The sequence below is a fragment of the Convolutriloba macropyga genome, chromosome 1 (genome assembly GCF_964194025.1).
Source record: "Convolutriloba macropyga chromosome 1, txConMacr16.3, whole genome shotgun sequence".
In the NCBI taxonomy this organism is placed as follows: Eukaryota; Metazoa; Xenacoelomorpha; order Acoela; family Convolutidae; genus Convolutriloba; species Convolutriloba macropyga.
The window spans coordinates 21731406-21758409 of NC_134468.1; the positions used below are offsets into that span (position 1 = coordinate 21731406).

At 35.9% G+C, this 27004-nt stretch overlaps 1 protein-coding gene across 2 annotated transcripts; it reads right to left on the minus strand.

The window, feature by feature from the left end:
• Positions 1-3914: 3914 nt before the first annotated feature.
• On the minus strand, positions 3915-26753 carry LOC142336442 (uncharacterized). Of its 2 annotated transcripts, XM_075385291.1 has the most exons (3): positions 26629-26753; positions 17117-18280; positions 3915-6028 (listed from the first exon to the last, which is right to left on the minus strand). In XM_075385291.1, the coding sequence occupies exons 2-3, from the start codon at positions 17400-17402 to the stop codon at positions 4974-4976; spliced, it is 1341 nt and encodes a 446-aa protein (XP_075241406.1). In that variant the 5' UTR covers positions 17403-18280; positions 26629-26753; the 3' UTR covers positions 3915-4973. The 2 variants fall into 2 exon arrangements, with proteins under 2 accessions (XP_075241406.1, XP_075241397.1); XM_075385282.1 differs by lacking the exon at positions 26629-26753 and having other exon boundaries at positions 17117-18449.
• Between the last annotated feature and the right edge of the window lie 251 nt (positions 26754-27004).

The window sequence follows — 27004 nt, forward strand, 5'->3', positions numbered from 1 at the left end:
GTGATGTCCCACCTTTTCTTTTACAAAAACTGTTCTCAGACTGTTGAATAACTGGCATTTGCTGTAGATCATCGATTGTGTCGGATTGGTTTTTTTGCTTTGCTGAAACTTGTGTCTCATCAACAAGGCTGAAAAAAAACCACAAAAGCAAACTGGTTATGAATTCATTGCTTCAGTGATTGTTTTTTTTTACAAATTAATTACAAAAAAATTTCTCTACTTGCTTTGTATAGCACGTTGGGCGTTGTTCTTCCAAACTGACAATTTTTCACATCTACAGGTAGGACAGGCGAGTTGCTTCATGGTCTTTTTAGATTGTAAAAGCATCGAATTTTTTTTCCATTGATATAAACCATTGATATAGAAACTTGCGTTAGGAACCATTTTGAACCACCGATTTGGGGCAAAATGCAAGTTATTATCAAATAACACATTAGCAAAATCAGGTGACAAAATTTAGTGTCTAATATCGAAAATTAAATTTTTAGTCAGAACTGATGACAAGCAGAGACCTAAAGACGTCTATTTTTCTAAACTAATCACGGTTTAAGAAGCTCAGTTAAACTCCCTTGTCGTCAACATGTTTAAAACCTTTCAATTTGTAGAGTAAATTCTCGTTTCTTCTTAAGAATATGCTAGACGCGATGACCTTCCGTCTATGCTAGACGCTTCCATTATCTGTGTTATTTTCACTTGGCCTCTTAAAGATTTTTGAGGTGAAAGTTTCAGTCGACTTTTACCTCAAATGGTTAATAAACTGTTGAGGAACTTGCACACAACAGACTTCCGAATTGAATACTGTATCAAATCAGGAACAAATCAGGAACATCGTAATTAGAACAATTCAATTTTCCCTCGCTTACACTGTTTTGGCAGCCGTTTTAGTGTTATCAGTGTTATAATAACGTGCTTCTTCTCTAATAGGCGACAAAAAGACAAAAAGCTGGCAGCAAGATTGGCAGCTTTTTTGTTTAGTTTTATCGAAGTTACAATAACGGGCCTCCTCTCAAACCGGTGACATGAAGTCGTTCTCAGATTCACATATTTGATTTCGGACAGGACTTCAAAACTCCATTAAGGAGAAAGTTAACGTTGAATTGCATCTCTCATGACTTGAAAGAGTTTTTCAAATACTTCTTTAGTGCTCATATGGCTTCTTATTCTAAGTAGATTTTCCTGTTTCCAGGTCAAAAAACGTATTTATTACATTTTGCTCCATGATGGTCTTCTCTTTTGTCCTCTGCAGAAGTTTTGGTTTCTCCCACAAAGCTACCCAAAAACGACTGACTCACTTGGTCATGATGGTGACACCTTAGGTGACACCTTAGGTTTGGATAAATTTTCCCACTGGCCTTGTGAGGCATGTAACAAATTAGTTACGCTTAATTTGTTTTTCTTGCAGTCTGAGAGCGTTTTAATCATATCTATCAGGATGATTGGCTAATTGCTATATGATAATTGCAAACTGTTGGTATGTCCAATTTATTACACAAATTTTTGGTTTCTATACACAGACAAAAATTCTTTAAGGACTAATTTGGGGCAACGGAATAGAGACCATCATTAAACAACACGGCAGCAATATAAACTGAAAACAGGTTTGTCTAAATCATCGAAATTTTAACTTTAGGTTTAAGTGTTAAACTTCTCAATACGTTACATTGTCTCACCTTTTATAACAACTTTCGAGAAATATTGTCTCCAAAACCATCAGGAAATTTCCAAAACAGATGCAAATCAGATTTCAACCCAATTTGCAACCCACCAGTAATTCCAAAGATAGATATGTAAACACAGCAAGCTGTTTTCGTTATAGTGTTTGAACTGCTCGCTTAAGTTCCTTTGCTCTTGAATGGAAATTGAGGGGTCTAAAACATTGTTTTAGGCCACCTCAAAGAGACTTGGGAAACTTTTCTGATGCTAACGTTTTTGGTATCCCATATCTCGTGACCGTTCGACTCGGTTTTTCCAAATTTGTGCTTCTGAGCAAGACCAATTAAGTGCCACCAGGATGTCAATGGGACTAAGGTTTTTGTCTCATCTATTCATGCGTGGTCTTCATTAGTTTTTGCCATGAAAACATGTCTCTACACGCAACAGATTCGGTTTTGATCAGCTTTTCTCTGCTCCAGAGTACTCTTCACAGCAGAAGATAATTTTTCTTTTGATAATGTATTATTATAGTTGATTCGGTTCTAGCTCAGTTATTCTGTCCGACATAATCACCAAGTCGGATCGTTCAAAATAATCATCAGGTCGGATCGGTCAAAAAGGATTGCCCAGCTGCGCGATTTCCCATCTCGATTTTCCTGTTAAGGCCTGCTTTTTGTTGTTTTTCTTTTCCTGGAGCGCAGAGAAGTTTGAGAGGATTTCGGTCATTCCGTAGAGTGAACCTTCGTTCTAGGAGGAATAATTTCAATCTCGTGGCAATACAAAACAAATGGAACTTGACCGTTGCTCTTTACTGGCTTATTTCTCTTTGGTTTGTGACAATTTTTAGGAAACTTAGGCGATAAGATCCTACGTGTATTAGGACAATACCGACGCCTTTTCCACCGGGAACTGGTGTCATGGTTTCTGTTTCTGTTTCAACCTATAAGGCTGGAAAAATATTTGCTATTTTTTTCACCAAAGTTCGTTTTTTTTGGATTTTGTTAAATGTAAACATGTTTGTGTGAATTCAGATAGATTATTGAGAGATTCACATAGACAGCGTATTTACTTTTGAAATGAACACTATCATTTCAGATATTGACATTGTTTGTTGAATTTCAGGCCATTTAAGGGCCTCAATTTCACCCCGAACTCCTAGTCATTTAATCCTTATCATCTTCGCGACTGCATTGAAAACTTTTAAGTTTTTTCGATAGCGCGCCTTCTATCCTATACGTGCCCATAGGAAATTGACATAAGAGTTGCCTACGACTTGATTTGCAGCAAGATAATCGGCCGGTTTGTGCCAACCTCTCTATGGAGCTGCAAGCAAAGCAAACACGGATAAGAATGATTCTAAAATTAACCGAATTTTAAGAGTAATTTTTTAAAAGAAGTTTGAATCTGTTGTTCAAAACATATTTATTCTGCCAAGGATTCAACGTTTGGGAGGCTTTCGAATTGATTATCAAAGGTATTCCGAGAGTAAACTTTATACTTAGATCAAACAGGACTTCTCACTATACATTTATTCGCATAACAAACTTTAAAAATTTTACCAGCTAACGACAAGTTTCCAAAAAAACGTCATAAACGGAACCAGAAAATTGTTTAATGTCTTTTTCAACTTTGACAGTTCCTTCACTGAAAAAAAACAATCTCCAAGCAGGCAACTAAACAGCTTTCTGATGGAGTGGAAAATTATGTTCTATTAAACGATTTTTTAGTCAAACTTTTGTATGGCAAATTTTAATTTTTCAGTTAAAGTAAAAGGTGTTCAGCTGTTTTCTTCAGGTTTTTTACCTCACTTATTTTCTTTTCTTTTTTGTTTTCTTTTAAAAATATAAAATAAAGATCTGCATTAGGAGTTATAGTTATAATTCAACCTCCACTGAAAGAGGCGTTTGAAAACGGACCACACGTTCTAATACTGTCCTCTCTAGTGCAACATTTTGCTTTAAAACTTTGTATAAAATCCATGACGCTTCTATTTGTAACACCAGGAAACAATTTATTATTATTATTATTATAACGCAAACCTTTTGGCTCGACTCAGTTTCGGCACGATTTTTTTGTCCTTTCAAGGTCAACCAATACTGGTCTTCTCGGTCAACTCCAAGTCTTTTCCGACAACTTATGCTGACACAAAGTTTGTCAATACACCTTTATGATCGAATACGAGCTTTTCGTTTCACTACAATCTTCAAATAATTCGCCCACTCAACTATGGTCCCGATTAGACTATTGTTTTTAGGTAAAGAGAAGCAAATAAAAATTAAATTGAAGCAGATTTTGCAGAGTGATATTAGCATATCCTGTATCAAGATGAATGGATTGAAAAATTAAAACTTTTTAATGCTTTTCAGTGTAGAAGTTGGTTTGTGAATGAACAAGAGTAAGAGAAATACGAAGATTGAGTTGTGAGTCGAGGTTGGTGCCTGACTCACTAACTGGCTGTCGAGTTGTATCTGATATGCTTCAGACGGTTGTAGAGCACAAATTATAATTATATTACAAAATAACATCATTAAGCAATCAACCACTTCCCCAATATAGCTCCCACCCGTTGGAAATTAGGGGGAAAAGACCCCTTTTCTGAAACTAATAAACTCTCCATTGTTAACATCTTGATAAGGTTCCGGGTTAAGGAAACGTCCGGATACGCAACGACTGTAAGATCTCTGTAATTTTCTGGAAATGAAACTTGCGTGCATATTTTAGTAGGATCTGTAGTATGAATTTAGCTTAACAGGATCTTGATAAGGCAATCCATACGATATGCTGTCATGAAAATTAATATTTTTCAATTCTCGTCCCGGGACTCACGGGGTAAGCCACGAGCTGAATGAAAGGTGGCGTGGGCGGGAGGCTACACTGTAAAAGAGAAGCGCCATATCGTACAAACTATGCTGGCTTGTGGCCACATTTTGGAATAAAATCAAAACCAGAGCTTGTATGATCATCATAATAGAATCCTTTCCTTTAATGATTTCTCCCATTTCAAAATAAACAATAAAAATTATTTGTGCCCATCTATTTATCAATAACATTATTACTCATTATATCATTTAGGCTAGTACGTGTGACGTTTTTTCGCTGGAGGGTGGATTGGAGTATTATTCGGGAAAGATTCCATCTTTTTTATGACGTCATATCAAATGAGTCCGCAGGACTGAAATTAGGTGAACTCGAATTTATTTTTCAGCGTGTAGTTGGTGTCGGCAAATTTTCTGAATATTTCATCACCAAAAATAAATTTATCTGACGTCAATGGGATTCTTCCAAGTGACGTCATGTTGGATTTAGAGGTCATGTGGGTATCATTTGATTCGGATTATGTAGTTGGAGGGTAGCATGCCATTCAACCCTGTTCGCTGATTGGTTCCCGTGCTCCAACCCTCGTCTATTCTGACTAAATTCACAATTATATCACCTTCTTCAAACATCAACTCGTCCGCAGCTTCCGGGTCATTCGGGTCCGGGATGTAATCGTACTCGGCTCTGTACACCGGCGACGATGACTCACTGTGGTTATTAGGCATAACTTTTTGGTTATAACTGTCTTTATCATGAGAATTTGAGTCACTGATTCTTAATTTTTGCTCAGCTTCAATTCGTAGTTGTTCTTCCCTCTCCACGGCCTGTCTTCGTTGTTCCTCCTCGATTCTTCGCCTGTTTTCAGCTTCTTGTAACTGTCGCATTCGTTCCTGCTCCGCAATTTGTCGTTTGCGATCTTCTTCTTCGGCTCTTCTTCTCTTTTCCTGCTCCAGACGTTCAATTCTCTGTTTTTCCATAATTTCATTCTGCTGTCTCTCAAAATTTTGTTGTTTCTGCAATTCTAGTTCTTCTTTTCTTCGTTGTTCTGCATCTTGGCGTTGTTGTTCCTCAATTTGCCTCTGTTGTTGTTCTATTTGCATCCTACGTTGTTGCTCTTGCATCAACACCTGTTGTTTTGTTTGAGCATCTAAAGCGTTCATGACTGACGCTCTCTGATTTGAGTTTGTTGACGTGTAAGGCGTTCCTGCGTTACCATTGGTCGCTGCCACATTTGGCCTGAACTGATTCGGATTGGTCAAGTTGGGGTTGCTTCCTGGGTTGCTGTTGTTGTTTCCAAATTTGGGCATGAAGGCGTTGTTTGCAACGTTCTCTTGTTCACTGAAAGCGGAAGCATTGGAATCTCCGGAAGCGACTCCCCTGTACCTGGCTTGGCTTTGTATCTCAGTGTTCTTTTTGAGTCGCATCGTCTCTGGGTCGTCGGCAACTGGAGTGTAGTTGAAAGCTGAGGGATCTGTTCTGTAGCTGGCTTGACTCTGAATTTCAGTGTTCTTCTTTATCCGCATTGATTCTGGGTCATCTGCTACTGGGGTGTATTGACCTGGAATTTAATGAATTTTCAGCAATATCAATATCCAAGCCCGACTAACATTCATCGCAAATTGGAAGGCAAAGTTCATCATTGCACGCTATGCAGAAAAAGATTGGGACTGCGATGTGGCTCTGGGAAATAAGCCACCAATGCAGCCCGCATTTAATTTTAGAATAGGAAATAAACCCCCACGGAAAAACCCCTTGTTAACATGGCAATTCGGTCGTGATAATTTTTTCGGTTGTGAAAGACCCGCGGGCCGATAGGGCATGGCCATGCCCGCAAGGCATGCCCAAACGCGTTAAATGTACAGCTCATAAGCAGTCAATTGGGGTGCAATTCCGGGGGGGGGGGGGGTACTTTTCCTTGGGAGTTCATTTCCTGCTTAAAAAGGTTTATAACTCGACTAGTGAATTTAAATCAAAGAAAACGCTTTAAAATAATAATAGGTATTTGGGTGTTGATAACCCGGCCGATGAGAAATATTCATTCCCTTGCCTTAGAAGTTTAGATACAAAAATGTTGCTTCAATTAACAAAGCATTTTTGAACCAAAATTTTTCTGTACCTTTTTTAATGAAAAATCCACTGTACCTAACTTTTTGTAAATTCTACTTGCACCGCTAAAAACAAAATCTGAAAAACCAAAGACAACCCGGTTTTGATCTAACAACTTTTTTTCTATTTCAACTGACTGATAATGAAAATAAATCGAAAAATTTTTGAAATCATTAATTCCAAGATAATTTTGAGAATAACAGCAGATAGAAAAAGAAAAATTGACTTTCCTATAAAACCCTTGGTTGTCGAAGTTCTGAAAAAAATCAACTGAAAAAAATGAGCATCGAAACACCAAACTTAGAAGATTCAAAAACTGTAACTGTTGTCCTTGTTGGGAAAATGAGAAAAATACTAAATAGCAAAAAAAACAAGCCAGAACCATATAGTTTTCAAATAAAAAATTCGGTCTGGAACAAAATTACAACAAGCTTGAGTAAACATATGGATTTTATACACAATTGCTCTCACAAAACCGGTGATCATGGCTTCGGGTGATTTTCAAATGAATGAAAAGCAAACTTCTCAAATTTGATATGCCAAAATCAGAACCACAAACTCTATACGCGTTGATAAAACTAAACCCTAAAATTACCACCATATTAAAGGATAACTGGCCTTTTTACAGAGAATAACCAAGAGAGTGTCTCTAGCCGTAAACATTGAAACTCGTGTACGTCTGCTGCAATAAAAAGCATTTTGTTTGCTTTGAATTCGGAGAAAATGCCGAATAGCATTTAGGGCGAAAGGCCAAATCAAAGTTTTTTAGTTTCCCGTTGACAACAATCAGATATTTCATGTGAAGTCTGTTCCTAATCTCATTGCTGACTTAACAACGCAAATAATTGATTGAAATAATGTAGGCATGATCAGGTTGATCAGGCGCACATTTGAATCAACCTCCAGCAGCTTACAAAAATCCGGCAAAATAATATCTGGCTACATCGATTTGACCTTATAGAATCTTGCAGATTGTTTTTATAGAAATTGAAGCAAATAAATTTTGGTCAATTTTCAGTCGATGCACTTCAAGTTGCATTTGAAAAGGAAAGGTATTGATAATACCCTAAAAAGGCCATTGCTGCTTAATAGGATAAGTTTAGCATTAAGTTTCATCAACAAGTGTACAGTTTGTCTTTCTGACTTTGTTATGGTAGCATTGCGTCTATTTCACAGCTACCCATAGCCTAGGACACTAACATAGAGGTATCATTTTTCAAAACTTTTCGACATTTCTCGCCTGATTTTTTCTGAGACCACTATACCCGTAAGTATTGGCTCCTGCTCGATGCGAACAAGTCCTTGAGGCCAGGAAACCATAAAAAAAGGTCGGAGAGTCGTAATTTTCTTTGCAAAGACAGAAATATTATGGTGTTAAAAGTTAAGTCTGAGTCTAAAATTTTTGCTCTTATGGTTTTATAACTCATTAACCCATACTAAGAATTAAATGGTATAGAAAGTTAAAAATCCTGAATTTTTGAATAATTTTGAAAACTGATTTTTAGTGTATTGGGCCAAAAAAACTGATCGAGCAAAATAGATGGGCCGAGTTAAATCCTTGTTTGTTTACATGAGTAAGCAGTTCTTAGATTTGATAAAGAAAAGAGTATAAGCAACAGATCTGTCCCACAAATGAAGAACAGAACAAAAAACTTCTGCACCCGTAAACTATGCAGGTTTGATAACCTTTCCATGGCACGCGTCATTAATAGTTTTATTCAACCTAATGGTCTTTTTTTTACTTTATTCGAGTGAAATTTGAACCAGGAGAACTAGTTTTTAAAGATACACAACACGAGAAAAATGGGTAAAAATGACTACGGGCGATTTTTCCCTGAATATTTAAAATTAATCAATTAAATAAACAAACAAACAAATCATTTGTGACAGAGAAAATTAAGGCCCATTACGTTTTTGGACGTAAAAATCACAGTGCATTGAGTGCATTTTCTAAAATATAAGCATCACATTTAACAAACTTTTAAAAAAAAACATTGCGTTTAGTGCATTTAGTGCATTTTTAAAAACAAACATCACATTTTGGGCGTGATTGCCCAGAGGTAAGGTGTTTGGTTCACATGCCAATGATTGAGAGTCCAATCCCCTGCCTCCGTGAAATTGGCTGTGTGAGGATGAGCTCTTGCTTAATCATAGCTTCAGGCTGACCATATCCTGACCAATGTTGGCTGCAAAGTCGGTACCACGGGAAATTTTCAGACGCAAAAAAAGTGACCATAGTCACCAAATAAGAGCAATGCCGCTCATAAAAAGGTCACTCTAAAATGTGGGGAATAATAAGAAAAAGGACAGCTGAGAACAGGCTACGGTAGGCCTAATGCTGTTCTGTTGCGATAACGCAGGAACAAAAATCATGGTTATTTAGTGCATTTATTTATTTTTTTAAGTAAAATGCTGTTTAACTGGATCTATTTACACACATACAATTTGATTGTTCCTCATTTTCAATATTGGGCAGTTTTAACGCAAAAGGCTGCTTTTAGTTAAAAAAGTATTGCTATAAATATGGATACGAAATACAGGGCAATCCAAAAATTTAAGTGGATTACTCGTGTAATTAGATTAGAAAATAGATTAGATTACTCATACAGAATAGAAATCGGTACAGGCGTTTATTTTCCTCACTTTTCATTAAATTTTCTCTGTCCTCAGTTAAATTTTTGATTTTTGTTTACGTATCCTGGAGAAAAAGTCTGAAGGACATTTTGGTAGCTAGTATAGTTAGAAGTGTCTACTTTTGATTCATATAAAATATTTCTAATTTTTCATAAGTGAGGCGAGGGGCACTACTTTCTACTCTAGAGAAATCGGCTTTACTCTAGAGCTAACTTTTTGCTAACAGAAAACCTATAGACAAACTGAGCGTGGCAACAGTTTAGAAGAGGTACATACTTGCACTTTTTTACCATTTTGCTATCATTGCCAAGTCAATTTTCCGCCTTTACTTTTCTGTTTTCGCTGTTTTCAGCTTATATTTTTATATGACACATATTTTTCGTTACACAGTTGCAGTTGTTTGTCTCAATCAATTGGCAGCTAATGGTTTATCCGACTTAGACCAAACTTGTTTGAGCTTTGGCTTTGATTTTGAGAGTAATCGTTGTTGTTGTGCGTTGCAGTCTTTTTGTATGGCTAGTCTCGTCTCTCAAGCAGACAAAAGGAAGTTGTTTAATGGTTTCTTTACATATTAACTATTTTAACTACTGTGATGCTACTTATTTTCCAAAGTCGTCGATTTTATTAGTGTTGCATCTTTTTAGCTCTGCTTAGTGCCCTGCCTGGTAGTTTCTGAAATTACTGGTCTCGTTTTCTCTATACTGAGTAACAGGGGAGGTTAATGTTTTGTAGCAATTGAAATCTAACATTTCTAAGGCATTTGAAGTTACTTCATCATATAGAATAATCATTTTTTGGGTGTTGCCCCACTTTGTGCGCAACTTTTTGTAATGTCCCATAGTGTGAATTATGATTGATCTCACTGGCTTTCTAATGATGCATATTTCAATAATTTTAAATAAGTTCACTTAATATTAAAACATTTCAAAAAATTTTATTTTCTTGGGAAAAATTACAAAATTTGTGATTTTCAAAATTCTTTATCCTTTTTATGTTCTTGTATTTTTGAATCAGAAAACGTCTTTTGAAGTCGCAAATTACGCCAAACCGAATTTATTTAGTGGCATAAAACTTCAGTTGATCATTTTTTGATTTTGGTACTATTTATTTTCGAAAAAAACTTCTAATTTTGCCTGCTCTTGTTGCTACTGTTACCTATACTTTTTGCAGAATTGTTAAAAATTTTCAGGAACGTGTTTTGAGGAAATGGACCGAATTTTTTGATGAAGACAACAGATTTTGCTCTTCGCATAAATCACTCGCGTATCACTTTTTCTGTTGACAATTGAAGGCTGTTTCTTTCGAGAAACTATTATTCAGGTGATTTAAATTTTTTTTTTGCCTCAACCTCTTTGCCGCCTTTTTCCTTATTTTTGCTTGAATTTCGTCTAGTTTTTAATGCCAGTTTTATTCTTCGCTACGTTGAACGTGCTTCTGAAGTGCAGTGTCTCAGCAAAACACTCTAAAAATAAGTAGAGTTGTTTTGCAGAAAAGAAAATTGCAAAAACCTTAGAAAAACTTTAATTTTCCTGGTATGTAAAAAATAACCTAATTAGTCTTCACAAGCTCCACTTTTTTCGTGTTAATTACCATTCCTGTATCCTTTCGAGAATCAGTGGTGGCTTCTTTTGTGCTTTCTGCCAAGCGTGGTTTTTAAAAAGGTGTTCAAAAACTGCCAAATATTGAAATTAGTATAAACAGCAGAGGTTCTGTGAAAAATTTCTGAAAGCCAAATGATCTCTTGAAATGCAACTCTTTTCTAATTTTTTCGTGACTTCCTACAAAAAGCAGTCTTCTCGGCACAATGAATCAGTCAATACTCGTTTTACAAAAAGGATTTAAACAACTGTGGTCTAGGAAAACAAAATTGACACGAAATCAGGACGGTTTTTAAGTAACAAAGAAAACTTTAAATATATTTCTTGTTCTCAGATTTCTCAACTTTTGTGTCTAATTGTTTTCTCTTGTAAATTTTGTGCCTGTATTTTCACAATTTTTTAGCTTTCCAAAATGAAGGCAGATTGTTCAAAAGTTTGATTGTCAAATACTTCTTCTTATTTCATTCATGATAATTTATGAAATTTAAGAATAGATATTTATGGAGAAATTTGAGTGGTATGTCGGAACATTATGCGCTACGCCCAAATTCGCACGATGAGTCTTATAAATTTATGCGCAGAGGAAGGTGAGCGTTTAAAATTTGTTGTTGATCTAGACTCTCCTGATGATATTATTATTTCTACTAAGTAACAGTAATCGAGTTGAGTCGTGAATGTGTACAGTTCAAATATTATCAATCACTATTTTTTAAACAGTTTATGAAATCACTGCCAAATTTCAGAATAAAAATCTCGAATAAAAAATATCAAGCACACTCTTTATATACTATTCAATCTCAATTTTTACTCAAACAGGAGTTGAAAGTATAATATTTCAGCTACTTCACTCGCAACACGAAAAAACGAATTTGAGAACGAATTTATTATTATTATAAGGTATTATAGTTTTTCTTTCTATTCCCAGCAACTTTGGAGCAGACTTCCATAAATCATTTTGCGCAATTTATTTTTAATTCTCAACTCTTAATTGTCAAGGCCATTTTTGTTATACAATGGTGGTTTAGAACATTGCGCCAATATTGTCCATTAATTTTTCCAATTCTCCAAGTGAAAATTTGAGTCTGTTCCCATTAAAAGCAACATTCCGCTGCCAGTTTAAAAAATGGTTACATGGATCGCTTATCTAGAGTCCTTTAGGTCTTTTAAATCTTTAACCTATAGACAATCGGGACACGAAGCCCACAATGCTCCCCGGGTCGAGGTGTCACCGCTAAAAATCGCTAAAAGATTTAAGATTTGCGGTGAATTTGAGTAAAAAGTGTAAGATTTGCGCTCAATGCGATCAATGCAGTGGAAAAAAACTTTTAAGCGGTGAAAAATTTTTTTCAGCGCTTATGAGGTGAAAAAAAATTTTTCACCGCTAAAATCGCAATTCTTACAAAAATTCACCACAAAATTCACCGCTAATCTTACAAACTTTTATCATTGGAAAAGTTGTATTAAAAACACGCAAGAGTAGTGCTGAATGATCAGCAACCTCGTAATATTAAAAAAGATATAATACTATAAGTTATGTCGAACACGCTGTCCATAGAGGATCACCTAATGGATAGACAATCAGCACACGGATAAAAGATAAGCATATTAAACAAAGATGTTTTAATTTTAGCCATCTCTGAGGATAATTGTTTACGTACTTTTTAACTTAGAAGTATTATAAAATATTGATCTCAATCTATGTGTCCTTCTATAGGTAAACTTTGAATTTCAGTGTTGACTCTGTCTTGTAAGTTAATGGGTACTCGTTGTCCTTATGTTTAAGTTTGGAGAGCGTAAAAGACCAAACACTGGTGGTCTAGCTTCACTAGATAAAATTCGAAGTTGTATCTAATTTTAGTTTCAAACAAGCCAACAGTCGGATAAAATACATTTTTTAAAAACTAGTTTGTTGGTTTAAGACAATTAAACCAAATGCATAAAACGCAATCCATTATTTTCGGGAAGTCTATAACACTGAGTTTTTGCTTTAGCTCCTTTAGAAAACTTAGGCTTTCGCTAGGTTAGGTCAAAAAATGATGTTAGGTCAAATAAATGATGTCATTGAATCAAACTCTTCTTTTTTTCACCGCTTCGTGGTGGCGCTGAAAAATTTCTTTTCACCGCATTCTGCTCGTAGCGATGAAAAATTCTCCTTCACCGCTTAAGAGGTGAAAAATTTTTTTTCAACGCTACTAGCATAATGCAGTGAAAAGAAATTTTTCAGCGCTACTACGAAGCGGTGAAAAAACAATTTTCAGCGCTAAAATTGCAAATCTTACAAAAATTCACCGCTAAATTAACCACTAATCTTAAAAAAATCACCGCTATGAGCGCATTGAACGCTAAAATATGCGGGCGCTTTGCGGTGAAAAAACTTTTTCACCGCTATTCACCGCTAATCTTACATTATTTTTTGACCAAACCTCGACCCGGGTCCGATTGCAAATCTGGTACTTTAGGGATCGTCTACAGCAGTTAGTTAGACCCCTAACAGCATGTAACGGTAATTGAAATAATCTTATCGCAACTCTGATTATACTAAAAAATTACGCTACGGAAAAATCAAATTGTGTAAATTTTTAAGCCAACAACAACAGCATGTAACAGCCTAACAGCATGTAATGGTATTTGAAATAATCTTATCGCAACTCTGATTATACTAAAAAATGACGCTAGGGAAAAATCAAATTTTGTAAATTTTTAAGCCAACAAAAATTCATTTTTACGATGGTGAGGCAATTTTTTTTGGTTCTGAGGCAAACTGCCGGTTACATTTAACTTTACCACTTTGATGTTTCTTCATTTGTGAAATTTGTCTGAGGACAATTTTCTTTCCTGCGTCAAGTCAGATCATTCTGGATTTTACAATTGACTGCAATATAAAGAATTTTGTGATATTTTTGAGCATATCGAAAACTAATAATTGCTAATTTCTTGCTTTTTTCCCAGTCGTTCAATTCCATTGTAATTTCGACACAAATATTTCTTTTTCAGCCTAGCGTTAGGTATACTCATAAAAGTGAGTAAATTTACTTAAAAATTTGGCACCGGTAGAGGCTCGGAATGGTCTGGCGGGAAAAATAATCACCAAAAATAGCTTTAAAAATGAAAACATTAAAATGGCAACGTCTAAAAAACTGCAGTTTGCCAGTAAACTCTGAAAAAAAGTCGGATCTATTCTGTTTCGCCCCCCCCCCCGCCCCCCTAGCTTAGTGAGCATAAATTTTTTATGACCCTCAGGCGCACGTGCTATTTTCTTACATAGTAACGTACTATATAATATCATATAATTTGTAACTGGGGGTCATAAAAAACACTGGTGGGGGGGGGGGGGGGGCAGAATAGATCCAAAAAGTCATATATTGACACGTGCAGATACAGATCATACTGAATTGATACATTTATAGAAAATAACGCCTTTACATTTAAACAAATAATACTACATTTATCGAAGAAAGTTGTAAAAGAGTTGCTTGCATACAGCCCTGAGGATCGAACGCCCCGTATCTTCTGGTCAAGTAATTTATATGATCTAGCAACCTTAAGGCGCGCTCTGTTCTAGTGAAGTTAGCACACATTAAACAATAGACTCGGTCATTTCAAGCAAACATTTTGTTCGGGGTTGTTAAAATTCAAACGTGGTTTCTAGAAGTATTATTTTTTACACTAACTAACTTCTCAATGACGTGGAGTTAGAACTAGGAACTAACGGAATCTAACTTAATCCAAAATCTAGCACATAATTTTGTCTTGTCACAACTTTTAATTTTAGAAATTTCACTATTTGTTCAACAAGAGTGAGCAGAAGTTTATTATACGAGTGGTGTTCCCAATTTTCGTTTCAAGACACAAATTACCTGTAGATTTATAGGGCATTGTGCTAAGGGGGATGCAATTAATCATTCCTTCAGACAGCCGATCTCTTTCTTTTCGTGAAGGTAAAGAGTAAAAGAATTCGAGAAAAATCAAATTACGTGAACTTGAACACCCAAAATTGATCACGGAACATATACTTCCAAAGACCTACACGCATATGATTGCAATTAGCTACCTTTACCAATCAGGAACTAGACTTTTCAAAGTAGACTGGAATTAAGTCACATTTTAGAGGCAGTTAAAGTCAGGCTAACAGAAACAAGGCCTCCAACAGCGCCAAAAACATACATGATCAGCATGAACAAATACATGGAGCCTAATATTTATAAGCGCCAGCAGAAGCTGATTCTTTCTTTCGTAGTTGAAAATAAGGAGAACAAATCGACCAGAATATTTAATTAAAAAATAATTTTTTAAAGTCCATCCAATTTTCCAATAATCGCTGAAGACAAAAATCTGAAAAATCATGTTTTCCAAATAACTACTTGCCGCTTTTTAGTAAACAAGAGCTCAGCTTCAAAAATTCCCAGACTCAATTAATTTCATTATTGCCACTCAGTTTTGGTTTCTTAAAATTATGAAAAATTCAGCTTCCCGTTCCAGCGATATTCAGTTTCCATTTTAAAGAATGCAATTTTATGAAAACCTCTATGGCGTAATCATGCTGCACTACTTGAAATAACTTCAATACGCGTGTTCTACTCCTTATACGTTGTCTTGGAAATTACACTCTCTGAATACTTATGCTATAACTTCTTCCCTTCTAAAAATGAAAAAAAACCATTCAAACTTCAGATACAAAAATTTTGTGAACAAGGAAATAATGGACCTATCGTCAATGAGAGCAAAAAAATTTCGCGATTAAATTTCAAAAGAGTTTATAAGAAAAAAAACTTAAGGTGCGAAAAACGGCTTTCAACGGGATGTGTTCTTTTCAAGGGATGTTCCATTTATAACATGTTGTAACAACCAAATTAATGGACCGAAATGATTCGAAAAATGTTTGAGTAAAGCCTAGAAGTAGAAGAAAACGGGAAAGAGAGAGGGAGAGAGATAGAGAAAAAGAGAGGGTAGAAGAGGAATAAGAAGAAGAAGAAATAGAAGAAACAGAAAAAGAAGAAGTAGAAGAAAAAGGAAAAGAATGTGGGAGCGTCAAAGAAAAAGAGTTTGCAAAAAACCCTGCGAGAGAGTGTGTGTGTGTGTGTGTGTGAGAGAGAGAGAGATTGATTATATATATATATATATATATATATATATATATATACATATATATATATATATATATATATATATATATATATATATATATAGAGAGAGAGAGAGAGAGAGAGAGAGAGAGAGAGAGAGAGAGATAGATAGATAGAGAGAGAGAGAGAGAGAGGGAAAGAGAGAGAGAGATAGATAGATAGATAGAGAGAGAGAGAGAGAGAGAGAGAGAGAGAGAGAAAGTTAGTGAAGTAAAGAACAAACGTTTGAATTGGTGAGATAGTGAGCAAAGTGGGGTTAGTTATGGGAACTTTTTCTTTGGCGGGGTAAACATAGCGCAACATATATGGTGAATTGATCACATATATGATGTAACAGGTGAAAAATAAATGTCCTGGAATTCAAGGCGTTTCCGGTGGCTCTTGAAATTGAAAAAAATTGTTAGCACTGTGCTCTCTTTTTGGTAAACTTGGGGACGTCTTCTAGAACTGATGGATGTCTTCTTCATGAGAGGAAATATAACAGTAAGCTTTCTGTAGTCTTATAACTGGTTTCAGTTACTGTTTTGATGTTCATTTATTCCAGTGATGTTATACAGTGATCGTATCATGTTGAAAGCAATAATACTAGATTAATTTCCGATGAAACATGAGCACCTTGCTTGAGAATTGTAATTTTTGGCTGAAAGGAGAAAAACTTTTTTTTGACAATTTTTCATGCTCAAATTAAACAAATATGTTATAGCCTGCCACCAAAGAGCCACTTAATTTACTCTATATTGATAGAGCGTCTTATTACTATCTTTAGAATAGCTATTTCATTTTAAAATTAGCAAAAAAAACAGTTTCTCAAGGGCTCTTCTGCTGAGTGTCCGGACAAAAGAGTCCCAGACAAAATAGTCCAATAAAAACAGATTTAATAATATGAATAACTTAGGGAGTTTCGTTGTTAACTGGTGTGCATATGTTTGACTCTATGTTTAGTTGGGACTATTTTGTCTCGGACTATCAAAAAAACCAGGCTGCAATATGTTTGTGATACCTATAAATTTGGAGGGTTGAAACAAAAGTAAGTTGGACTACCCATTCTATCACATGTCATTTACTATTAAAAGTTTTCCCATTAAGTTTTTGACCCGGTTTGCCCATCATACGAAGTTTTTAGTAGTCAAACTAGGTCATCTATGATTCGAATGTTTAAGGAAACAAACCTTAGCAGCAACTAACCTTTGATCTTTTCCTGGAATTCCTTGTGGTACTCGACATTGCTCACGATTTGCTGTTGTTGCCTAAGTCTTACTGATTCCGGGTCGTCGGCAATTGTGGAGTGTTCCGGTTTGGGGTAGTGGGCGGGGCAGTACGGCTGTTTATTGAACCCTTTGAATGTCTTTAAAGTCAAGGACGAATTACAACTCGTACATCGGAAGCATCCCTTGTGCCAGAATTTATCCAGAATACTCAATTTTTCAACTGGATAAACTGGTTTGTAGCACCTAGCACACGGTGGGTTCATGACTAATATACGTAAGGGGGTCAGTAAATAGAACAACCTTTAACTTTGTAAGGCGAGTTTGAGAGGTTTTGCTAAATATCAGCAGCTATTTGCAAATTTGTGTCCCTTTTCTCAAAAGCTCAAAGTATAGTCGATCGTCACTCCTGTTGTAAATAAACTGTAACTGTAATTCTGTAACTGTTATAAATCAAAAACGAACTAATACCAATCTCAATATATAACCTTATTGTCCTATATAGAGTGTAATGTGAAACTAACACTGTTACTGCATTCACCAACTTGGTAAATGGCCAGGACGCTCAATTTGTGGAATTAAGAAGGGGGGTATAGTAACGCGCGGAACTACGGACCAAAGTAATTTGTAGGAATCGGAAAGCCCTCGATATTGAAGGACCAACTAAAACGTCAAATTTGGGAACGCTTCAAGTAATGCGTCCAAGAGTAAGGAAAGCAAACAAGACTCACAAAGTGACTATATTTCTCAACTTCCCTTTTATGGGTATGGCTTTGACGGAGCGAAGAGTGAACAAATTCTTCACTGGTAATAGACTTGGCTTTGCTGATATAACTCGGACCGGTCGTGGGGAATTTGAACCAGATTTATCCTGGGGCCAGTTTATCGCCAAATAGTTAAAACAATTGGTTATAATAAAATATGGTTAAAGTACAAATACTTCAAATTCAGCGTTAACTTCACTCTGGGATAAGACTGAACTCAAATTGAATGCGTGTATCGTGTGACTAAATCCTGAAGTTGAGTTGTTAAGTCTATTTCGAATTGTAGATATTTAAATCAGGACCACTCTTAATGAAGATATAAATTCAGTTAAAATCGGTCATGAAATTGTAACAAAAATAATGGAACACATGACGCACGCCTGAAACATACAAGGCTATGTGATCAAATTTAACGGATTTAGAGAACAAAGTTACGAAAATGAGTTTATAAATTGACTATGAACAGGCAATGAATTTTCACATCTCGTTCTTCAGCATTTTATTCTTACCATACGAACTGAATGTTGTTTTGCTCTTTGAACGCAGCATTGAAACATATGCAGCCTTTTACGCATAAACATCTAGTTTAAACTTTTGAGCTAAACTAAAGGCTTTTAAAATGTCGTTCTAATTTTTTGTTGTGCTTGCGTATTCTTGGTCTTTTTATGGGTGGTATGGTACATAAGTTTGTATGTACAAAATTTGGTGCTTGTAGTAGAGCTTAAAACAGCCAAAGCTATTTAATTAGAGTGAAAAGCTTCAAATTAACTTTAGTTTACAAAACGCAGTCATGCAAAAACAGGAAACGTATGTATAACGTTAAAGTGTAGAACCAAGGCCGAAATCCTACAGCGAGGCAAAAATAGGAGGTCTTGTTGAAACTAGGGTTCTGCCCAGCGTTTTGACACTTTTTCACACTGGGGTAGCCTGGAGCAGTGCTATGGAATAAAGTAACTGGACTAAGCCCAAAAACCAGCAGTTGTTGATCGCAATAGATCAGCGGCCCTCTTTGATTGATCATAAAAGACTATCCATTTTTGACAGGAGTTCGAAACTAAGCCTCTATTTTGAGCACAAAGCAATCCGAAAATAGTACTGCATGGCTTTACATGAGCAGTCATAAAAATTGGTACGTTTGTTTGAAGTTTAGTTTTGTTGCTTACGTCAAAATTGCGTTTAGCTGAAAGCATAAGATAACTTTCAGGGTTGTTGATGTTATCACTGGTATGTCCTCTTTATTTTATTTGGATCCGAAATAAACAAGGAGTGTCGGTATTTCCCGTCCGCAAATTAGGTTGCAACACATCTTACGTTTTATTCTATTATCAGGCCTAAAACTGTAATTTTCAATTAATTAACACACCCATATCCTGTGTCGAGGTGTCACCGTCATTCAACGCAAAATTATGTAAGCGGTGAATGCGGGAAATTTTGTAAGAGAAGCAGTGAATGCGGTGAAATTACATAAATCAGACGGTGAATGCGGTGAAAAAACATAAGCAGTGAAATTACATAATTTTACCGCTGATTTTAGCGGTGAATTTACATAAATTCAACTCTCTGAAAAAAGTGTCCAAATTATGTGCAATAAGCGCCCGGACCTTGCTCTCAGTGAGTTTCAGCGATGTACCATTGACATTCAATTGTAACCAGTACTGAACCAGTCAAATAGAAGTGTAAATACTTCTGCCAGTCTGCCCAGAGTCGATTAAGAAACATCCCAGTCTCTCTCTTTTCTTCGCAGCCTAATTTACATTATTAGTGAACACTGCACAGAACGTTTCATATCATCAGACTGTACATACAAAGAACATAGCAAGTTTTGAAAATTTCGAATAGCTGACATCATGCTTAAAACTTTTAATATGGCGACACCCTCAAATACTATTCTAGCTCCAACTATACCATATATTGGTGCATTTACACCTGTGCGGTGGAAGCGGAGTTCGGAGGTGGAGGTGGAGGCGGAGGCGGGAGTCAGAGGTGGAGGTGGGGGTCGGAGGCCGAAGTGGAGGCGGAGGCGAAAGTGGAGGCGGGAGTCGGAGGTGGAGGCGGGGGTCGGAGGCGGAAGTGGAGGCGGAAGCGGAGGCGGAGGCGGAGGCGGGAGTCGGAGGCGGAGTTTGATGTGCGAGTCAGAATTAGTTGTGTTGTAGAAGTAGTAGAATTAGTAGTACAAGCTTCGGGCTTCGCCCGTGGGGTGTCAATCCCAGTGCTTGTTTATCAGTCCATTTCAGTTTAACTTTTTCCAGTGTCTGAATAGTAGACTCAACGTTCATCATATGTTGTTTTTCAGATTTGATTGAAAGTTGTTTTTGCCTCTTGTGAATTGTGTGCGTGAAAGTTTGAGTAGTTTGTTTATCATGGAAGTGAAGTTGGAAAATCATGAGGAAAATGTGATAGTGAAGTTGGAAAATGAGTCAGTTATCGAAAACCTGAAAGTGAAGTTGTTAATTCATGAGTCAGTTGTTCAAGAAGCTAATAGGGCGCCGGTCAGACTCACTCTGGTAGACCCCTCGGCGGGTTTAACCCACGGAATCGCCAATATAGTCAAAGTGGAGGAGCGTGTTAGAAGAAGACGAGTTACAGTCGTTTATTTCAATTATAACGTTTCTATTTGGAACTCAAGATGCTGCTTCGCTTTCCTCTATTTTATATTACAGCAAATGTGTGCGTTCTATTTAATTCTATTCTCCGGAGGTCGAGGTGGATGTTCCTAATGGCCAGGTCAGTTTGACAATCACGAGTGAAAAAGCTCGCCTCACCCCTGTCTTGTTATACCTGCAAGGTGACAGCTGGAGGGCGCGGATTATAACTTCCGAAGGGCGACAACTCGGAGAGAGCGGATTATAACTTCCGGAGGGCGACAACCCGGAGAGAGCGGATTATAATTTCCGGAGGGCGACAACCCGGAGAGAGCGGATTATAATTTCCAGAGGGCGAAAACCCGGAGAGAGCGGATTATAATTTCCGGAGGGCGACAGCTTGAAACTAAATTAACTTGAACTAAATTAAACACCATTTTAAATTGATACCATTTTAATACCATTATTATATTTTAATACCATTATTTCGATTTTAAATTAAATACCATTTTAAATTAATTCATGCATTTATTGAGCATGCATTTCACATTTCAACTTTCAATTTAGCTTTCATTTTAACTTTCATTTCCCCGCGCGTTTTGAGAGAGAGAGAGAGAAAGATAATTGCGGCGTGTAAACAAACTGCTCAGTAAGGAACATGCGGTAATTATAGCTTTGCATACAGAGGACATGCGGTAATTATAGCTGCTCAGATTGATAGCATGTGTTAATTTGCTATGCTCAGATGAAAGGCAGAAAATAAGTGCAGACTGCTTAGACGGATGAGTCATTTTAAGTTTTACAGCCAGACTATAAATAGAAAAACGTGACATGAGCAGATTCATGCTCAGCGCAAAAATCCAGCATGTTTTTTTCATGGTTCAGCTCTTAAATGCTATGTCAGATAGGTCCGGGCGGTGATTGCGATGAAATTACATAATTTCTCCGCTTAACTTAGTTGTGAACTTACATAAATTCACCGCTTAGAAAGTGTTAAAATTATGTTTGATGAGCAGTAAATGCGGTGAAAGTAATCGGGACTATGGGAGGAATTGTTAGATTTAAGCCTCCCCCCCCCCCAAAAAAAAATTACACCTTAATCTTACATCTTTTTGTCACTTTTTTCTATGTGGTGAATTTATGTAATTGCACCACTAGAGTAAGCGGTGAACTTACAAAAAATCACATTTTACCGTATAATATACAATATGTGATTTCACTGCTAACCATCGCAAAACTTAAAACAAAAGTTTACCGCGCATGTTTTACAAAGTAGAGTGAATTTTATTTATATTCAAAACAAAAATACTAGCAGTTAGTGAGAGATGGCGCAGTGGAAAAAGAAGAGAATGAAATGCAGGAGGTAAGAGGTTCAAACCCTTGTAAGGAAGGTGCATTGCGGTGAATTTTTGTAAGTTCACCGCTTACTATATTAAAACAACACATTTCACCGCAAAATTATGTACAAAGTTTGCGGCTAAAAAAACAACTTTTCACCGCTTATCTTGAAGTATTTTTCCAGTTTTTCCTCGACCCGGGATATGTATAATAAAATTATATACCTACATATGAATATCCACATATGTAAAATAAGTTTTTATTTAACACTTCGCTTATATCATTTTTTTTTTGCTTCACAATGAACAAAATGACCTATAACACCAAGAAATGCTGGCAATTAATTTAGCAATAATATTAGATCTCCAATCTCAGCGTGATAAATAACATAGCCAGAGCTCTCTGGACAGCAAACAAATGTTTGTACTACTTAAAAATTTTAAACCAATCCTATACTCAACAAAAGTAATTTTACAAATCACTATACATTTTTTGGGAATCGATTACTTATTTTCAATATAACTAAACAATTACAACTATTATACTACAGAGAAAACAAAAAGCAATCCGAAGATACAATATGGCCATCAAAACTATGAGTTTACTACAGCTGGACTATTTTGACTCCAAGTCGACCAGCTTTATGTCCTCATAATTAAACTTGAGTTAGAGAATGTAGAAGTCAATTTTTATGAAGTAGGCCAGTCCAGCTGAATAATAAATGTTATTATTGTTCAACTTTATGTCAAACGAGTAAACAATAAAAAAACAACGCAGGACAAGTCCTGAAATAACATCCAAAAACTTGAACGGAAAATCAAAATTCTTGACCTGACCAGCACACCGATTAAACACTGTAACACTGCAAGACAAAAAATTAAAATTGATCTCAATAACAAAAATTTAATTGGAGCTATTCTTGTTATCAGTATAAAGAATAAGTTTGCTGCCAAGATTGCAAGAAAATGAAAAGTCACCATCTTGAAGAGTTCCAATTTCACATAGCAGCATCAACAAGAGAGGCAAAAAGCAGGCAAAAAAGCTCTTTGTATCTGATTTTAGAACCAAATTGCAACTGTGAAATAAAAATAGAGCCCAACTCGAAAACGTATAATTCTGGAATATATTGCCCCCAAAATCAAGTTTGTGGAACCTAAATCTGCTCAATAACACGAACGCGTGATCCAAAGAAACTCATTGGTTCGTAAAAGTCGAAAACTCGAAATATGATAAAAACTGTCAAAATCTTTTAAAAATTTACCAAAATTAACCAAAACGATTTTGTTCAAGTCAGTAATAACAACATATATACCTAAGATAAAGATATGGAAATAATCTGTAGGTAGCAAAAGACCTCGGTGAATTGTCATCAACGTCAATTGGAGACTCATTCAAGAAAAACAAAAAAAAGACGTCAAAAAACCTAAAGAGATGGGTGCAAAGACCTCTAAAAGTGACGCTATCACTTTCATTTTGGCCCCTAGCAATTGCAGCTTCAAAAAAACCTCTCGAAAAACCTTTTAAGCTAGCATGGGGAGTCTAAAAATATGTCCCTAAGCTTTATTCTTATTTCCAGGTTAAGATTCCAATTTATGAAAAGGCCAAGCTCAACCAGAAAATGATATGAAAGGACCTTGCTCGACGCAAATATTCTATGGTTTTACTTCAACTAGACTTTATCAAACAGATAGACTTTATCTCAACCCAAATTGTCATGCTCAACTTTTGTTTGACTCAAATCACACTCGATAATTGCTCAACGCAAATTGTCGGGCTCAGTTTTATTTGCACTCAAAATAATCACCCTGGAGTTTAGCTCGACCCAAATGAACTTCTCAAATTGTTCACGACTCAAAACAATGAATTGCAAAAATTAGGTTGCGCATTGTCAGATCATGAGTCTAGGAAAAATTTCTTCATGAGTCCGCATTCTTGCCTGGAAATTGGTACGGGCAGGTTGATTGCTCACTGTATTCTATAAAGCAGTCAGCATTTATGCCCATTCATCTTTTGCAATTCAGGTGAACCACTTCTCTAAAAAGCATTCATTAGTTTTAAAAAAAAATTCATATTTTTTTAAGGATAACAACCGAAAAAGGTCGCATTTTGACTATTGAGAAGAAGACCATTAGTAATGAGTTACCCAGTTCCACACAGTCACCATAATGTGCAATATACTCCAGTTGCAAGAACTCCGTCATCCTGAGAGTTCACAAAAATCGTCATTCTCCTGGCAGTTCCTTAACTGTTGTTCAAATTGGACTGCTCTGATGCATTGCTGATTAGTCACGCTCCATTGCGGCTTCTGTATGCAAAGAAGCAGTATATTTTTCTCTTAAAAATCCGAATGAGCGAAAACCCCGACTAACGAACTGATTTTTAATAGAACCATAAAAAAAACCAACCGGATCATTTGATTTGGATGAACTAATAAATTGGTATTTTTAGTCCTCAAATACCCATAGAAAGATCATGCTTTACACAAAATGCCCATATAAATAATTTTGCACGAACAGAAAAAGACTTTTCCTCGACTTTAAATAGAAAGCGACTCAACTGTGTGATTTTTGTCAATAGAAACTCCTCCCCATTAAAATTTTCTTGTCTTTCCACAAGTCGAGGCCTGAACCTGCGTTGCCATAGCCACCCTGACGATCCACATTGGGTTCTTGAAACCTGGCCACCGCAGCAGTGATAGGCTACAACTAGAGCTAAGTCTATCGATTTTATAGTTGGTGCCATAGAATTGCAAGGCATATTCAAATTTGAAACATGCGGAGATCAGCACTTCCTTGTTCATGTGCATGTCGGGAGTTTTTCCAACGTTTGCTGGCGTTGGAACTTTATGGGTCCAACTTTAAGTTCGTGGAAAGATTTAGAGAGCGAAAGTCAATAGATGTTTCAGATTAAGACATATCTGTCACAAGACTTGCAACTGAGCAACAGTTTCTGTTCAAGGATGATGAAATTTGCTATGTCTCTTTAGGTAAAAAATTCTGTTAATGGTCTCTCAGAACATAAAATTAATGGCCAAGGCAATAAAAACATAGGCAGACGAATCCAGGAAAATCTAATGCAAGAATTGTATTGTATTTGTTTTAGCTTGAAGATGATTTAGAAAATTAAAACAACCCCTTAGAAAGTTAGTTTTGAAGATGAAAAATTCTAGCAACGTTAGAAGGACGTAGTTCTGCACATTTCGATCAAACAAAAATACCAAAAACCAATTTTTATTAAAGTTGAGCTTGGCAGTTTCCACAGTAATACAGTTAAATAGACAGTTTCATAAAAAGGCTGCTTTTGTTTTGAAAAGCCTATATAAAAATTGTGAAAAAGTTTAGCAAAGTTTTTATACGTTGTAGTTTTGTGCTTTTTCTAACACGCAACAATTGAATAGTGAACAGATCAGATCACAGAGGAATGGACAAAGAATTCGAGAAATGCTTTTCTATTTTCATATCTATAAAACTAACTGAATTTATGTTATCCCAATTTGATATTTTTTTGAAAAATGCCCTACTGGTCTAACTATTTTGCAAAATATGCCGCCCATTTTGAGGGAAAGAAGCAGCACACTGCTCTAGTAACACCTAACTTGAACAATATGGCACCTCAAAAAGAGATAAAATTTTGCCTTTTCTCAAAACAAAATAGTTTGCAAAAATAGCCATTCTAAAGCCAAAATGACAAAAATTTTTGGTGGGGCCATTGACCAATCAAATAGTGCAATCAAAATAGGGGTTCAAAAAGTCAGCCAATCTTTTCCCGCATTTCAACCATTCCCGCCAAACCACTTTTTGCCCAAATTTTGAGAAAAAAATATGACAAAACCTAACCGTCGAACTCGCACGCATACATTTTCTTCACTAAAATTGTCTTCCAAAAATACTTTCCTGGAGCAAAAAAGTGGTATACAATGTACAAGCGAAAAACTACGAATGGTCTGAAGTTTGTCCAACAATAGTTCATTTGTTCCTTAAATAGCGCACTAAATCAGTGATCTAGGCAGCCAAATTTTGAAACCACGATTTTTTTTAAAGTTCGCTTTTTTTAAAATAAAAATTATTTTAAAAAACTGCAGATATTTCTCATAGATAATAAATTTTTGAATGCAATATTCTGGTTGCGTCGATTAAATAGTATATTTTACGCTCTTTCTACACAATTTTTGAATTCTTTAAAACAATTTTCGTTTATCTGATTTGTTTTCTCACACCAAAAACTTACCATCATGTCTGTGTAACTAAAAAATATTCTGCTCTCTGCACAAAAATTTCATTTAAAGGTGTCATCACGTCTTCCGAAATTGTTTAAGAAAATTGATTTTTAAGTACTCCTTATACTCAAAAATCACTATTGAAATGTTTAAACATACAATGTTCCACCAGTGAATAAAGTGAAATTAAAACAATATAAGAACTTTTCTTATCCTGTCTGTCTACTTGTGGGTATTACCAGCTCACTGATCAGCCTTTGGTTATCACCGTTTTGCCGAAATGAATATCGAGAAAAAAACGTTTATATAAAAAGTAACTATCGAGAAAAATTTTGTCCTAAAGGTTCTATGAACGTCAACCAAAATTATTAGATCCATAAAAACTTACCGCTAACATCAAGCTGTGGTAGTACGTATTAGTAATAACTTCACTGTTTAATCAAATATGACAAAAAATTTTGATAGAAAATATTCAGAGTTATTCTCCCAAAATCTGGGATGACAAAGAACTGCTTCCACTTTTCTCCAAATGGACTACTGTAAGAGCACCCTGCTTCTATTTTTTCCATTAGAACATACAGGATATACTAACCCGCTGGGTATAATTGCAGGTCTCGCTTAAACATGGGAAGATACGCTCACATGCAGGCAACTGTAACCACCATTGATAAAATCCACCACTGTTTGTGAACAAATTTTTGTCCATGCGTTCATTCACGGGAAGAAAAAACAGGCTGAACGTACTTGGATGCGTTCAAAAGGTGGCATTTCAAATAGCAGAAGGCCCATATAGCCGAACAAATTGACGTGCATCAGATAGCCGAAATTAAATACTATAGCTAGGGATAAAGTTGTCTCATAATGTAACTATGTTTGCTGAGTTACTATGTTACTATGATCCGGGTAGCGTCACTTATTTTTTCATTCTTCCCTAGATTGGCCAATCATATTTAAGTATTTTGAATTGG

What these genes read in the sequence shown, in the direction of transcription:
- LOC142336442 (XM_075385291.1), bottom strand. Translation starts at nt 17,402, where the DNA reads ATGAACCCACCGTGTGCTAGGTGCTACAAACCAGTTTATCCAGTTGAA. An exon ending in ATTCCAGGAAAAGATCAAAG is followed by an intron (nt 6,029 to 17,116) that starts GTTAGTTGCTGC and finishes ATTAAATTCCAG; the next exon opens with GTCAATACACCCCAGTAGCA.